This window comes from Syngnathoides biaculeatus, chromosome 7 (genome assembly GCF_019802595.1).
Source record: "Syngnathoides biaculeatus isolate LvHL_M chromosome 7, ASM1980259v1, whole genome shotgun sequence".
In the NCBI taxonomy this organism is placed as follows: domain Eukaryota; kingdom Metazoa; phylum Chordata; class Actinopteri; order Syngnathiformes; family Syngnathidae; genus Syngnathoides; species Syngnathoides biaculeatus.
Window position 1 is genome coordinate 20,845,712 of NC_084646.1, and position 16,776 is coordinate 20,862,487.

At 40.1% G+C, this 16,776-nt stretch overlaps 1 protein-coding gene across 6 annotated transcripts in view; it reads right to left on the bottom strand.

Moving 5' to 3' along the window:
• negr1 (neuronal growth regulator 1) overlaps positions 1 to 16,776 on the bottom strand; it is a 212,992-nt gene that overhangs the window by 26,184 nt on the left and 170,032 nt on the right. For 4 of the 6 annotated variants that reach the window (XM_061825425.1, XM_061825423.1, XM_061825424.1 and 1 more), the window contains exon 7: positions 16,490 to 16,531. The exons of the other annotated variants lie outside the window; for them this stretch is intronic. In XM_061825425.1, coding sequence (XP_061681409.1) covers positions 16,490 to 16,531 — 42 coding nt within the window. The remainder of the gene's footprint in view (positions 1 to 16,489; positions 16,532 to 16,776) is intronic. 6 annotated transcript variants of the gene reach the window in all.

Here is a 16,776-nt window from a genome sequence, read left to right on the forward strand (position 1 = left end):
AAAATATGACAAAAAAGCCATCTTTTTGTGATTTACTGCAGCCCTTACTGTAAGTGTGGGCTTTCTTCTATCATGCCTCTTAATGCACAAACCTTTAGACTCTGTCCAGAAAAGGAATATACCCTAGTGTCTCAATTATAGACAAAGACTGAATCCCCACAGCTGCCTTCTGTGGCCATAAAAGGAAATGGCTATCCATTTTATGCTTCATCTCCCGCACAACTGAGTCCTGTCTGCATGTTGGGAGCACCAAATTCCTCTTTCCAACTGAATTGTTTCATTAATAACCACAAGTGCTGTGGCTACAGTGCCAATTAAAGTTGGAAAAAGATTTGACTTTAAAATAAATCTATTACTTTGTCCTTTTACGAGTGAGTCAGTGGTCTTTGCTTATTTGGTAAACTTTCAGCTTTAAGACTAAACGTTTTGAAAAAAAAATACTCAAAAATAAATAGAACATCAAAAACAGGGAAGGAAGTCATGATTGAAAGAGCCTTAGTACACTACTTAATGTGCCCCGATCCTCGAGTCAGAGATGAAGATGTATGCAGTCTGCATGCACCAGTAAAGAAAAAAAGTTATTTTAGTGATGTATGTTCACATGTGTTTTGCGTGTGTAGACTCTCAGGATGACTGCACATGCACACATGTATTATTAAAATGGGATATTTTCTCCAAGAACAAGTATGGCAGTTATCTGTCCACATGAAAACATATTTGATGGCTTTTCAGTATTTTGCAGCCATTTAGGAGCTGAGGAAAGCTCCAGGCTGCCTCCAGTGAGTGCTAAATAGGCTGAAAAGCAGCATGGTGTCAATGCACAAGTTAAAAGCTGAGAAGATAACATTTGTAAACATGATATAAAACAAGATATACAACAGGTAAAATACTTTTACATGCTTGAAATAGAGAACATTTTGAAAAGTTTCCACAGTGATCACGTTTTTACAAAAAGTGCATTTTCACTTGCCTAAACTTCAGTTAACCCAAGGTCAAAATACAAATATACCTTTATAAAGTACAGGTTGTGAGGATTTCATCTGAGTTCCGCCAGTGTTTCGTATTCATTGGTTGGCCTTCTATTGCTTTAGTTGCCTTGGTAGGTTTGTATTGACACCAGTGGCTTGAAATTTAATCACTCTTCACAAACGGAAGGGGAGCCGAAAAATGCACATTCCATACTGCTCCTTTAAAGTCATTGCATGCTGGCATGATCTTACTGTATGCTAATGCACATGCTGTCTTAAGACGCGAGGAAAGATGTTCAATCGCTAGGCTGCTTTGATGTTTCAGAGGTTCACCATGTAACACTCATGAGCACTATGAATAACTACAAAGGATGGGATACATCTGATGTACAGGATGTACGATATTCCTTAGGGACTGAAGAAATGCCTTTATAGTCGTCTTAGTAACAACAAGTTTCTTCTGGATTTACATCATCTATGGAATCAGAGGTCAAGTAGGCTGGATGACATGCACGCACCTGGTTATCAGGCACTTGACTTTTGCAAGTGTTAACTTCTGGTTAAAAATGAAGGTCAGCACATCACCTCTAAACAAACCATAAGAACAGGGGGAGGTTGCGGAAAGGCTTGCACTGCTCTGGATCTTGCTACCATACACTGATAAGGCTGCTGGAAAATGCACTTCCAAAAAGGATTATCTGTGTGGGTAGCTCAGTGGGTCTGACAGCCGGCACACAGTGTTAAGTGAGGCAGGCGAGCACGTTGACGCTGTATTTTCAGCCTGCGATGACTCGCTGGATAATTCTGCTTAGAAAATAGAACCTTATCAGTGGGATAGGGTCCATCCCGATGAATGTTTCATAAGTGCAGTGTATTCATACTGCCATTAGCCAGGGGTGACTTGCAAACCCAAGGACGCAATTGTCCGAATTGACAATGTGGTAATTGCCACTTGACACACTTCCACACTGTCAGCTTGTGCTTCTCGATACTTCAGTGGAACATGATCATGTGGGAGTTTTAGAGATTTTAGAGATCCCAGCATTTATCTGTTGGATATGACACAATTTACTTTGACTTTACTTTTTGTCAGGTGAAAGGTTCATTGTTTTTTTTGTTGAAAGGATTGAAAAAAGAAACCTACTTTTTCTCTCGCTGTTCACATTCATACCTTTGTGCGCGTTTGTTTCCCAGTAAGACAAAATTTGAAAAGTAAATCAAGTTAGGCTTGAAAGCAAGTGTGGAACATGCATGGATCCAATTTTTACACTACTAAACCTTCCTAGAGTTGGGGGTATGCAGGAGTCTAGCCAAGCTAACTGCGGGCAGGAAGTGGGGTAACTTGGTGACAGCCATTCGCAGGCCACATTTAAACAAACCATTCATAGTCACATTCATACCCATAGGGAATATAGAATCTTCAAAAACCTGCAATCCATATTTTTGGGATGTGTGAGGAAACCGGAATATCCAGAGAAACCCACACAGGCACAGGGAGAATATGCAAACTCCACATAGGCCAGACCACATTTGAACCCAGGTACTCAGAATTGTGAGCCGTATGTGCTAACAAGTTGGTCACCGTGTGGCCAAGTGTGAAAATGTTTCAGACAAATACAAGTGGTGAATGTTTTAGTGTTTTAATACAAAAGTGAAGACATTAAGCACAGGGTGCACAAAATGTTGAAAATAAGAAATCAAGTCAAATCTGCCTGTATTGCTTTATAAAATGCAATTCATAAGAAGCTCATTCTTAAAAAGCCTGGCTTGCCTCTTCGGCCATCAGCACATTCTTGTTTATTCATTTACCATACTTTCATGACTATAAGGCAGTTAGGGGTATAAGGCACATCTTCAGGGAGTGGCCTATTTGAAAAACGTTTTGATATATAAGGCACACCACATTAAAGAACGCATAGAAAAGAAGCTAGAGTAGTGGCTGGAGTTGCGTTATGTATCCAGTAAATTGAGCTGCGATCAAGGGAATATCAATAAAGCAGTCAGATAAGTCAAACCCAGGCTACAGCTACATGGAGCTGCACATTTTCCTATCATAATATTTTCCGTGTTATTAAAAAAAAAAGTGCGCTGTAAAGATGAAGCTGTTTCTGCCATCCACACAGAGCTGTTTTCTCGAGATCAGTTCACATGTAGGACCTTGGGGGGAGAGGTGGGGAGAGGGCTGGATTGCTCTGACAATAAAGAAGAGAAGAAGCCTGGGCCAGCCTGTGGGCTAACATTAGCACTGACGGTGGATTGTTTATTAAGTTGAGTTGTGCACATACAGAAGTGTGAAGAGTTTTCGGGAGGAGGCGTGTTTTTAATGTTTAAAGCGTGGCAGTGTGACGGCATGCAGTCTAATCTCATACATCACATCTTAATCTACTTGAATTTCACTTCCATGTGGTCTAGTATGTCTGATTTTTAAAACAAAAAAAAAAATTAAGGTCTGTTCCAAATATGAAACTATTTTTTTTTTTTTGCCTTGCTTCTCCTTGCTATGTGTCAGTAACATATCTGTATTTCTAAAATCTGCCGCCTGCTCTTGATTGTCAGAGGAGCTAAGGGTTTTTTGTTGAAATGACAATAAAACAAATGTCATGCAATGTCATTATCCAAGCTGCTTATCCTCACAAGGGATGCAGGAAAGCTGGAGCCTATCCCAGCTAGCTTCGGGCGGAAGGCGGACTACACCCTGAACTGGTCGCCAGTCAGTCGCAGGGCAAATTCAAACAACAAATGTTGTACGATAAAGTTTTTTCATTGCTGTCAAGCGTTCTGATAAGTCTGTTCACTCTCAAAATGAATAAACAGCTGTTTTCATGTTTTTACCGAGATAATGTCAGTAATGTAGTACTATCGCGACAGTTCATCTTTTAACAACAGCAAGGTATAACAAGTAGTGCAACTTTTTTTTCTCACGTAGTGGAGGGGGACTTTTCCTCGATTCAGTAAACTCGTAAACGAAACAGTATGATATTATTACAGTAAATCAAATGTTTGTGCAATCAATATAGTAACTTTCGAAATCATGCAAAGCAATAAAATACAACAACAATAATTCAACGTTCAAACATGAATCTTCATATTCACGATATGACCGACCTTGTTCAGTTGTAAACACAAAAGAAACATGTAAAACTCACTTTATCAGTTTAATCCTCATCCATAAATCCCTCAAATTCTTCTTTTTCAGTGTCTGAATTGAATAGTTGGGCGAATTCGGCATCCAACATTCCCGGATCAGTCAAGTCATGGTTGTTATTGTCCGAGTCAGTGTCGCTGCTGTTGTCTGAATGACTTCTCATTCCCTGTGGTGCGAACATTCACCGTACGTGTTCGCGTTTTATTCACAGTGCGGTTCACAGGAATATCTTAGGTGTGTGGAACCTCGTCTATGTTGATGTGCTCTGGACTTTTATTTTTGGTGATCTTGTTTTCGTTCATGCGCAGAAAGTCACCAGATTTTCTTGGTAGTTTTTTGGCAGTTGTTGTGAAACTTTAGTTAGTGTGCAGATGGAGAGATTCCGTCTTTTCATAAATCGAAAGCACTAAGAAGCACCGCCTCTAAATTCATTGATATTAAGTTCATGTGCCAGCGCTGTTGCCTTCATTCGAATAGTGAATATAGAGACACTCTACTTGCCCCTCTGTTCAACCACCCACTGTTCGAGTTTGTCCTCTAACTGTGACCATCTCACTTTATTCCTACAGAAAGTCCATCTTGTTGTTTTTGCATGATGCAGGTCATCTTGTTGCTTCCTCCACTTCCGCATCATTGATTTGTTAATGTGGAATTCTCTCGTTCCTGCACGATTCCCATGTTCTATTGCATGACTAATAGCCTTGAGTTTGAACTCTGCGTCGTAAGCCCTTTTGGGGTTCTCACACACACAAATGGTGTGGGATTAGAATTCCTTTTTACCAGTTCTTACAGATATACTTTGACGATGCCACCTGACTACGGTAGCCATGATTAATCAATGCTGAGCTATATATAAGGCACATTGGATTCTAAGGCGCACTGTCAGCTTTTGAGAAAATTGAAGGCTTTTACGTGCTCCTAGTCATGAAAATATGGTATTTATTTTCATCATCGGGCAGGAGCCTCATTATGGTGACAAGTTAGAAAGGAATGAAGGATAAAGGTACTGTAAGATGGAGAAGGAGAAGAACACAAGTAAAGTTATTGATGGATTGGCTTCACGTACCAGAACTTTGTGGTCCATCCATTGTTTGCATTACAGGGAGATGGAAGACTCTTTGAACAGTGGCTCATATCATTTGACTTATAAGACCACCCAAGCTTGAGGGAGCCCAATAAGTTAGTGATCTGAGAATGTGGCAGCCTTTGAAACACTATTAAAAATGCTAATTTCTCACCAAGGGCTTCCCATACATATTAAATTAAAACAGAAATGTAATCGCCCGGAACAGTGGACGACTGGTTAGAAACATCTGCCTCACAGTTCTAAGGACCAGTGCTGGAATCCGCCCTTTCCTGTGTGGAGTTTGCATGTCCTCCCCATGCCCGACTGGGTTTTCTTTAGATACTCCAATTTCCTCCCATGTCCCAAAAACATGCATGGTAGGTTAATTGAAAACTCTGAATTGCCTGAAGGTGTGAATGTGAGGGCAAATGACGTGTGCCCTGCGATTGGTTGGCAACTAGATCAGGGTGTACTCTCCATGGTGCCCAAAGATAGGTGGGATAGGCTCTATTTCAAAAATTAACAGGGATGCAATGAGAATGATCAATTTGCATCTGGTGATGCAGAGAAGCACAGCATTGGTTATCTACGTGGGTGTGTGTTTGTTTGGAGGTCCTTCAGTGATTCTTTATCTGTTAAAAGTATGACTACTGTCATGGTTCTAGTCAATCTGAGGCAGGGGAGGGCGAGTTATCATTCCAAAAATACATGAGACTTTTTTCCAGACGGGATTCATTTTCATTGTTGTGGTAACACCGAGCGTGCCGCTCATGTTGCAGCGAGCCACTTGTGGAACAGATTTGCATCTGTAGATGCTCACAACTGGGACACTTTCAGTCCGCGTTCAGATTCAGAAACAGTCTCATACGGACTCACGCCATACAACAAAAAGAAGTAGAGTAAAAGAAAATGACCAATAAATAAAGAGATAATTTTGAACAAATGGCATTTATAATTTAAAAGTGGGAGTCTTTATTAAAAGTGCGTAAATGTGAAATGCTATTATGAAAAAAAACACGAAGATTTGGAAGACACAGAACCCTAAATAGTTCAGTTGCAAATATTTGGTAAGTTAAAACAGAGACCACTGTTGAGTCACACACAAAAGGTGAAATTTTTAACTTTGTATTTTTCTTTAGTGAAGCATTTTATTTCAACATGTATAACTTTCTTTTTATTTACTTGCTCTTATTGGGAAATTCTGCCCTACTTTTATTTAGGAAATGAGAGAACGTTGCACAGTATTGATCCTATGTTTCATTACAAACCAGAATTTGCAAGATGTGTGTAATTATTTACTCTAGCATAATATAATTTTTCACTGGGATTTAAAAAAAAAAACTATATGAAAGTTTTGTGTACAATATATTCTGACAAATTCTCTATCGTAGCAGGCTTAAACGTATGTTGAGAGAGAGCGAGAACAATAAGTTAAAACATTGTACAAACAGTATAAAAGAGTAACAAGAGTATAACAACTGCAATAAAACTGTAGGACCACGAAGCAAGAACTGTATTATTTTATCTGAAAGAGCGTACATATAGTATGAACAAACATATATTCCCTCCGGTCGGCACGGTGGAGGAACTGGAAAGTGATGGACTCACAGTTCTGAGGTCCAGGGTTCGATCCCGGCCCCGCCTGTGTGGAGTTTACATGTTCTCCCCGTGCCTGTGTGGATTTCCTCTGGGCACTCCTGTTTCCTCCCACGTCCCAAAAACATGTAACATTAATTGGACACTCTAAACTGCCCTGAGGTGTGATTGTGAGTGCGGCTGTTTGTCTCGATCTGCCTCGCGATTGCCTGGCAACCAGTTCAGAGTGTACCTTGCCTCCTGCCCGTTGACAGCTGGGATAGGCTCCAGCAGTCCCATGACCCTCATGAGGATAAGCAGCTAAAAAACTGGCTGGATGATATAGATGGATATTCCCTCCACCCCTCAGTCCAATGGTTGGGGACCACTGCATTGAAGTACGTACAACACAATGCATTCTGGGAGGGTCGTCAATTGCCATGAAAAACGTTAATGACGTAATGCAGAGGAGATTTACATCACATCTCTCTTGACAAAATGCCTCATGAAGTGTGCTCAGATGTCGAACAACGGTGGTTGAATTCCATGTTTTGTGTGACTTTTTCAAGCAAACTTTGCTTCAATTTTGAAGTGCTTATAGTTAAGGTATCAAAGAATGTGTTATTTCCAAGTTCAGAGTAATTGTAACTATTACAACAACAACAACTACAATAATAACAAAAACACTACTTTTGGGTAAACTACTTTCAAGTGTCCTTGTGAAGTTATTATTCCACACTGGACAAGAGCCAAAGCCTAAAGCATGGAGCCCAGCAAAGGTTGCTCAGGAGGCCTCTACACTCAAAGTTTAGATGCTTCAGGGTTGTTACCTGTATGAATAATGTGTTACAACATTCATAAGAGGAGGCTTTCCTTAACTCCTCACTTAAGATCTCTTGAGGCAAAGGTTTGAATATTATTACTTGACTAGATTCAGCATGGATGTTTTCTTTTTTTTTTATCTAAGGGGAAACAGGAATAATGCATGTAGTATTTCTTGTACCAGAAAGAGAGTTGACTTAAACATGGCTTAGTACAGTGTTAAGAACATACTTTTTCTACTGTTAAGTGATTTACAGAAATCAAGACAAGTTACAGCCTCTGGGAATAGATGGTATTATCACACATCTACATTTCATTGGGATGACAGCGTAGCAGCATGCCAGCAGTTTTGGGCCACTGTTATGTTATTTTGTTGATATGAAGAATGCAGACAAAATACACATGCTGAAGATAAAACAAGCTTGTGATGTTACTGTCTTCAGAGATCCCCTAATCAAATGCCAGATTTTTGTAAAAAAAAAAAATAAAAAAGAAAAAAAGACCTAGAGCAATTTAACTTTTTCCATCATTAATGTGACAACCTGGACAACTCAAATGAAAACAAACAAAATATTTTAGCCAGGGAAAGTAATAAATTAACTCAAAAGATGTGGCTAGATTTAGTTATGAGCGATGGAAGCTAGGAAAGACCTGCCATCATTTAAAATGCCTCTGATTAATCCCAAATAAAGTTCATATGTTCTCTGAGGGTTTTTCTCATATTTTTGTGGTCATATCTTATAACACAAGCCATGGTCTGCTGAACGCTTCCACAGCATCAGTGGTATGTCACTGTTCAAAGGCGTCAGTCAGGAGGTGGCTATAAAAGAATTTCCAAGGCATTGAAAATACCATGGAACGCAGTGAATATTAATATTCTAATAATATAAGATATATTAAAATTAGGCGACACGGTGAATCAGCTGGAAAGCGTTGGCTTCACAGTTCTGAGGACGCAGGTTCGATCACGACCCCACCTGTGTGGAGTTTGCATGTTCTCCCCGTGCCTGTGTGGGTTTGCTCTGGGCACTCTGGTTTCCTCCCACATCCCAAAAACATGCAACATTAATTGGACACTCTTAATTGCCCCTAAATGTGATTGTGAGTGCGACTGTTTCTATGTGCCCTGCGATCGGCTGGCAACCAGTTCAGAGTGTATCCCGCGTCCTGCCCGTTGACAGCTGGGATATGCTCCAGCACTTGCAAAGACAAGAGGCTAAGAAAATGGATGGATGCATATTAATATAATAATAATATATTATGTATTACAATATAATATGGTAAGACATTATTGAGTAAAGATAATATACCACTACAGAGACCCCTTCAAAATGGGTTAAAAGAGAAGTTAAAAATGGTCAGGAAAGCTGCCAAGATGCCAACTGCAACACTGAAAGAGTTGAAATTTCTGCCAAGTACTGGCTGTTTGCATGATGAAAATCTCTCATCTTCTCCATATGTCTGGGTTCTCGGCTAGAGTGGCAAGATGGAAGCCTTACCTTATTAAGAAAAAAAAAAGACGTACTTAAAATCTCCCAAACACGGGGGAAATGTGTCACGGTTCAACAAAACCAAGGTTGAACTTTTTACCCTTGCAAACACAACACTGTTCATCATCAGAAGATGCATGGTGGTGGGAGAGTGACCCTTGGGGGCCATTTTTTCATCTGAACTGAGTATAGTTGGAGGGAAAAAAGAACAAACAAACAAACAAAAAAGCCTATAAGCATATCTGAAAGTTATTTGGGGGTAACCAGTGGCACTTGGTGGTAGGTGTGCGCTGTAACATGAGTTTCAATGTGATTGTTTAATTCTGAACACAGCCACAACTTTAAACGTAAGCAGAGTCAGCCTTCATGGAGAAACAGGATATCCATATCCCAAGTGGCTCCCTGAAGGGTATGGGCATAATATATTACAGATTATGTGATAGTAAGTTGATAACTGCATTAAAAAGGCCTGTAAGTGTGTGTAAGTATGCAAATGTATGAGGACATTCATCATGTTTATTCGATTTCTGACAAACCACACCACTGAATATGGTACTGTTTTCATTGTACAAACCAATGTTCAATGAAGTTGGGATGTTTTGTTAAACAAATTAAAACAGAATACAATGATTTGCAAATCATGTTCAGCCTATATTTAATTGAGTACAATCGATCCATCCATCCACATTTTCTGAGCGGCTTATCCTCACTTGGGTCGCAGGAGTACTGGAGCCTATCCCAGCTATTATTGGGCAGTAGCTGGGTTACACCCTGGACTGGTTGTCAGCCAATCGCAAGTCACGACAGACAACAGTTGAACTCACAGTCACACCTAGGGGCAATTTAGTCTCTCCGATTATGGATCTTTTTGGGATGTGGGAGAAACCACAGTGCAAGAAGAATTTTACTCCAATCAGTCCACGAAATTTTCCTCCATTTCTCTTTAGGCCAGTTGATGTGTTCTTTGGCAAATTGTCGCCTCTTCTGCACATGCCTTTTTTTTTTTTAACAATGGACCTTGCAGGGGATCCTTGTAAATAGATTAGCTTCACAGAGCCGTCTTCTCACTGTCACAGTACTTCAAGGTAACTCCACATTATCTTTAATCATCTTGGAGCTGATCATTGGCTGACCCTTTGCCATTCTGGCTATTCTCTGATACATTTTGATATTTGTCTCCCGTTTTTTGCCACGTGTCTGTGGTTTTGCTCTCCATTTTAAATCCATCCATTTATCCATTTTCTTTTCCGCTTATCCTCACAAGGGTAGTGCTGGAGCCTATCCCAGCTGTCAATGGGCAGGAGGCGGGGTACACCCTGAACTGGTTGCCAGCCAATCACAGGGCACATTGAGACAAATAGTTGCATTCACAATCACACCTAGGGGCAATTTAGAGTGCCCAATTATTGTTGCATGTTTTTGGAAACCAGACTTCCCGGAGAAAACACACGCAGACACGGGGAGAACATGCAAACTCCACACAGGTGGGTCCGGGATTGAACCCAGTACCGCAGAACTGTGAGGCCAACGCTCTACCAACTGACCCACCGTGCCGCCCTCCATTTTAAATCAGTAGAGATCATTTAAGCTTTATTTTTTTTGCAGCTCTCTATAAGGTTTCCCCTCTCTAATCAACCTTTTAATCAAAGTACGCTGTTCTTCTTAACAATGTGTTGAACGGCCCCTTTTCCTCAGGCTTTCAAGGAGAAATGCATGTACAACAGGTGCTGGCTTCATCCTTAAAATGGGGCCACCCCATTCACACCTGTTTTTCACAAAATTGATGACCTCACTGATTGAATGCCACACTGCTATTTTTTTTCAACACACCCCTTTCCTTTCAACAGATTTCTCAATAGCGCAGCCTTAAGAGTGTGGACATCATTAATGAGGGTTGTTGTTGGTTTTCTGAGAATGTACTGCACCTACTGGAACTTGTTTCACGTAGCAATAAAAAAATATATCCTGAAAATCTGGTTAGTCACTGCTGTAACACAACCTTTTTTAAACAATATTGAAAATATAGGGGTCACTAGTTATGGTCATAAAATAGTTAAAAAGACGTGGATACAGTAATTGTCAGCACAGAATTTTGATGTCGCAGTAGCTGCGATGAGCGCAATTACTTTGACATTGCAGGGAGAGCTGCTTGATGGGGGTGGATGGGTCGCAGCTGGCTTAGGCTCCGGTCACGCTTGCTGTGGTGGAGTTGTGACTGTCGGTGACACGAGTGGACGCCCGAAGTGCTCCCGGCTTGCTTTTTGGTGGAATGTGCTGGTGGGTGAACACGCTCGGCATCTGCCGCAGTTGGTCAGTGTGGGTGGGAGGGGGTCACCGAGGAAGGTGTTCATCTTATCTATAACTCTGCTCGCCGCTATTGCCTCCACACTCCCCACTTCCAGCCCAAACGCAAAGCTTCCCACTAGACGTATTTGGTTCCAAAAGCCGCCTCTCCACCCCAACAATGCCAAGTCAATTCTCTGCCCACCACAGGGTTTTGAAGAGATTTTCCAAATCCCACTGCACACATATGAAGCTCTCAGTTTCCTCTGGAAAAAAAAGTTTCTCGTCTGGTTGTTGCTGTGGGACCAGTCGGGTTTTAGTTGGACTTCAGCAGCTCCCAAAATAAGGCCCTGAATGTTAACTGAGTCAGGGTTTTCCAAGTTGTATTTGTTTTGTTACAAGGTCACAAGCTCACTGTAGTAGTTTTAGATAAACTTGACATTTTTAATATGCAAAATTATTCCAAATATACATTATTTCAAATTACAATCTCAGTATTTGTCTGATTATCCAGGAACATTGTGTTTTCCTTTTTTTGTGGCTTTTTCCAACTTTAGTAATGTGGACACAGACAATGTGGCTAAATAGCAGAAATGTGATAACCACAGACCTGGAAATGAAATTTTCTGTGGCATAAAAAAGTGTCTGGCTGCTCAGTATCTAATGAAAAGTAAAAATCAATTACCCATCAAACATGAAATTATTTTACCATGCAGATGTTATTTGTGGATACAATTACATAAACTCTACATAGAGAAAAAACAACCCCAAAACTCAGTACATACGGTTGTGGTGTTTCCCCAGCATTACTTACAGTATGTAATAGTATTGCCGTACGATTGCCTTCCTTTTTGCTCTCAATTAAGTTCAGGCACATGCAAAGAATTCTTGGGGGTGGGGCACGTTCTCAGGTCCCAAAAATGGGCACCCATCACCAAATTATTCACTACTATAAAGAATAAAAGAGTAGCATATACTTAACTTATACATCTATTTTTAATATCATCAACAGGAGTAACAATTAAAGGAAAATTAAATTAACGTTTACTTAATTCAATGAGCAACCTGAAGAACTACATAACCATCACAATTTATGTGGGGTTCTAACAGTTAAGTACCAGGAAGTAAAGAACAGATTTATATATTTAATTGTATAATAATCGAAGCATGACCTTTTTCCTAGAAATTTGTTATCCTTGCAGATCAAAACATTTTTTAAATCCCCCAATCTTTTTTGGAGAGAGAGTTACTGGAATCCCAAATTCCCATTTTTGAGTTATTTAAGCATGGCGATGTTCAATTTTGAGAAGTCGGGACTAAACAAGAACAGTGAGTTGTCATGCAAGTTGATCTCCACTGGTGTTCCTTTGGACCATGAAATTGTCATTTCTTCTGGCACCATTACATCCAATGAGAGATGGGGTCATGCCGGGCCTGCTCGTACGCACTGAGTTTATTTAGACTTTTTATCTACACAATCTCTAATGGGTTCATATTTGTCTCTAGAGGCATAATCAGGTGAGTTCATGCGCATCCCAGACAGTGAAAGAGGAAACAATGAAAAACCATTCATGAGGTCGGTCGAAAAAGCCACAAAAACACTGAGCACAGCTGTCATGCAAAATGAATCCTCGCCTGAGGTTATATCTGGAAGTGCAGGGGAATTTAAATAGTTGAGCATTTTCAGCAGATATTTTGCAGTTTGATGATGAAACGATATGTTTTGTGTTTCACTGATACGATGTCAGAGATAATGCTCAACTTTTTAGGGGTCCACTTTATCTGGAAATTTTACATCCTGGCCAAAGTTGAATGGTACTGGTATTGGGACATTTTCTAATACTATAATATAATACAGAGAAAATTAGAGTAGAGGAAGTGCTTGTGATCTTGTTCTTGCGTCTTCTTCATGCTCGACTTCAAGAGTAGAAGGCCAGTAAGTTAGGACCCGGCAATGTCTAGAACATCATGATTGTATTCGACTGTGGCTCTATGATTGGGATCAGATTTGATATAGATTCCTTACTGTTACAAATTAACTTAAAGCTGGTATTGATTTAAATGACTCGAGTCAACATGAAGTAAAATTACACAAATGATAAAAGAAAATTTTGACAATTGTATTTTTGAAGCGATGCAAAAATGTCCTTTTTTAAAAGCAGTAAAGCATCCAAAAATAAACATTTGAACATATTTACACAAAGGCATAGAAAACTAAAAAAATATATATTGTTGTGTATAAAAACTGAAAAAGTAAAGTGCATGTAAACTTAAATTATTTTCTCTTAGTTCTTATGTTTGTCTGTGACCCACCAACATTATCAGGGATGCATGAAATATATTCATTCTGCATCCGTAGAAGGACGATTTAATACGCGCCCCGCATATATGTGAGTGTGTGTGTGTGTGTCTGTGTGTATACATCCGTGTGTTGGTGAAGCGCCTCCACATACAGCAAAATCAAAAGTATGAATTCTTGGTGTGAGCCAAGGGGCAAAGTGGGACGACAACATGCCATACAACGTACATCACACAGTCTACCTCACCAATTGTGCCAGAAACACCTCCTACTCAACAACCAGACCACATACTATTATCACCCGTTTGACATACATGCTTATTCTAAATAGAATTACATACAAGTACTTTGTAATTTTACAAAATGATATTCATTATGGTGGCACAGTGGACATTTGTTTGAGCGTCTGCCTCAAAGTTCTAATGACCAGTGTGGAGTTTGCATTTTCCCCACGTACCTGCACGGGTGTTATCTCCCAAAAACAAGCATTAATTGGACACTCTAAATTGTCTGTAGATATTAATGTGAGTGTGACTTTATTTATGTGTGCTCTGCGATTAGCTGGCAACATCAATCTAATAATAGTTATTCACCAAATATTTCAAATGGATTTTTTAATGTTGACTATATACATACATACACACAGACACACACACACACACACAAATATATATATATATATAAATGTATACTTTTTACTGCGGTTGGCTGGCTGTGGACCCCGCCTCTTGCTTGTTGACAGCTGGGCTAGGCTCCAGCACTCCCGCGACCCTCGTGAGGGTAAGCGGCTAAGTAAATGGATGGATGGATGGATGGATATACTTTTTAAAAATATAATTTTTAATTGCATTACAGTATTTACAAATATCCATCCATCCATTTTTCATCAAATTTATATTCACTGGGGTGTACTTACAAAAAAAGACAATTATTTAATGGGCCAGATGAAGAAACAAGAAATTAGTAAACTCAATTTGAGGGAAAAGAGTCTAAGCAAAGGCAACCAATATTACAGCACTCAATGTAGAATGTGAAGAGGGCAGGATTGAAGATGGTATGATGGCCATGCTTTGCCCACCCCTGTTTTGAGGTCCGACAAAATCTTTATGTTGAATCACAACTAAGCACAATGCTATACCAAACACCAAAAATATCTTGTGAAATTTCAGCTCAGTTAACCACTCAAGGAATACTGTACTGTACTGTTTTTTCTTTCATTTTTGTATATTAATGCTGTCATAAAAGGGCAAAGAGAGAGCGAGAGCAAGAGAGAAAGAGAAAAAAACCCACATATTCTCCTATAGTAATGTGGGCCACACACAAACCCTGGATTGTCACTCCAGTTCGGCTAATCTAACATTAGGTTGAAAATAATAAAAGAAAACACATGAAATACACATGAGAAAGTAAGAACAATAGCACCTCCGTAGCAATAGCAGTAATCTCGCACTGCACATTTTTCACTACGTCCATCAACTCTCATCAAAGTTAAGGGCAACTAAACAATCCACTGTTTGACTATTCATATTGGTAACTTAATGGAATAATAAATGACTGGACAGTAAATACAGGTTTCACGATGAAGACACCCTACAAGGATTAATTCATTTCCTTCTTGAAAAAATCATAGAAACATATTGCGTTCAAATTTAGAATTTCCTCGGTAGTAAGTCACAGGTTGAAATTTATGGTACTTTTTAAGTTGTTTGTTTTGGTGCTTTGTATTTATATGCAGTGCACCATGACTTTGAGATGCACCCCCAGAGGGCAGAGGCTTTGGTGGTCTGTAAAAAAAAACATTGGCCACTTTGAATTTGAATTTACTCATTCTTGTAAGAACAAACATCATTGAGTTTAAATTTTCCTCACCACAGTGATTCTACCATGATATTTTAGCTTGTTATATATTTCATGAGGACATCCAGTCAGTGGCCATCTACTCTACAAACATATATTGCTAATGTCAACCGTGCATTCTTTCCTGAACAGTTGTGCATGTTGTCGGTAATAAGCTAAAGTAAGCAGCAAAAAGATAAGGTTATGAAACCTTCAATGTATTACAGAGAGGCTGAAACGAGGATCAGACACAATATGGAAGAGCACAGTGACTAGGGTGCAGGAAGAGGGCTGAGATTGACAGTGCACCACCACCACCACCACCACCACCACCACGACCAACAACAACAACAACAACACAAGCAGATCAGGGTGGCCACAACACCACATGACTGTTGTATAAGGAGATGGAACAGAAAGCGAAGGAAGGGAGAGCGATGTTAAAGGATTAAGCCTCGGAAAGAGAGAGGGATGAACGAAGGAGAAATACAAAGAGGGAAGAGATTCTATCTTCCAAATAACAAACCGAGAGCCTTTGCCACCATCAGCATCCTGCCTTTGATGTGTGCTACGTTGAACTAGCACTAAGAAGCCAGGGGAGTGGTGCTGCCGGTCGTGGGAAAGCCAGAGAGAAGAGGGAGCCATCAACATTATGAAAAGCATCTGGCCTGGAGGCATATGTAACAGCCACTTTGATGATGCTGCCATTTACGTCACGTGGGGAAGTGAGAAGGAGGTGGGGGGCAGTGCTGTGATGGAAGGGACACTGTGTGGAGATGGTTCCAGGCTATGGAGCCAGGCTGTTGAAGCCAACCCAAAATTATAAAGCAAAGAAAAGGAAAAAAAAGCAAATCAAATCAAATCAAGAGGTACAAAAAAGCTGTACACCCAGCAGGCATTGCGGCCAGTCAATTGAAATAAGATGGAGACGGTTTAGGTTCTGGTTAGAATGAGGAAACGGACCTTTTTGCTAGTTTGGTGTACAGCACGGTGACATATACTGACCTGGCCTTGAGACAGCACTAGTGGTGGTGGGTTCAATAATTGCTACAGGGGAGCAGAGGGGGAGGAAAAGGGGAGGGAAAGAGGACATTCATGTATTATTAACAGAATGGAGACGAAAAATAAAAAGGAAAAAAAAAGAAGAGCATGCAAGGACAAAAGGATTGGCATCTCTGTGGCAAGATCCAACATCCACATGCTCAAGACTTCCTGTACAACAGGTGTTTCATGTTAATACACAAAGAGCTTACAAAGTCCACATTGAGTGAAAATGTAAATCACACTGCATG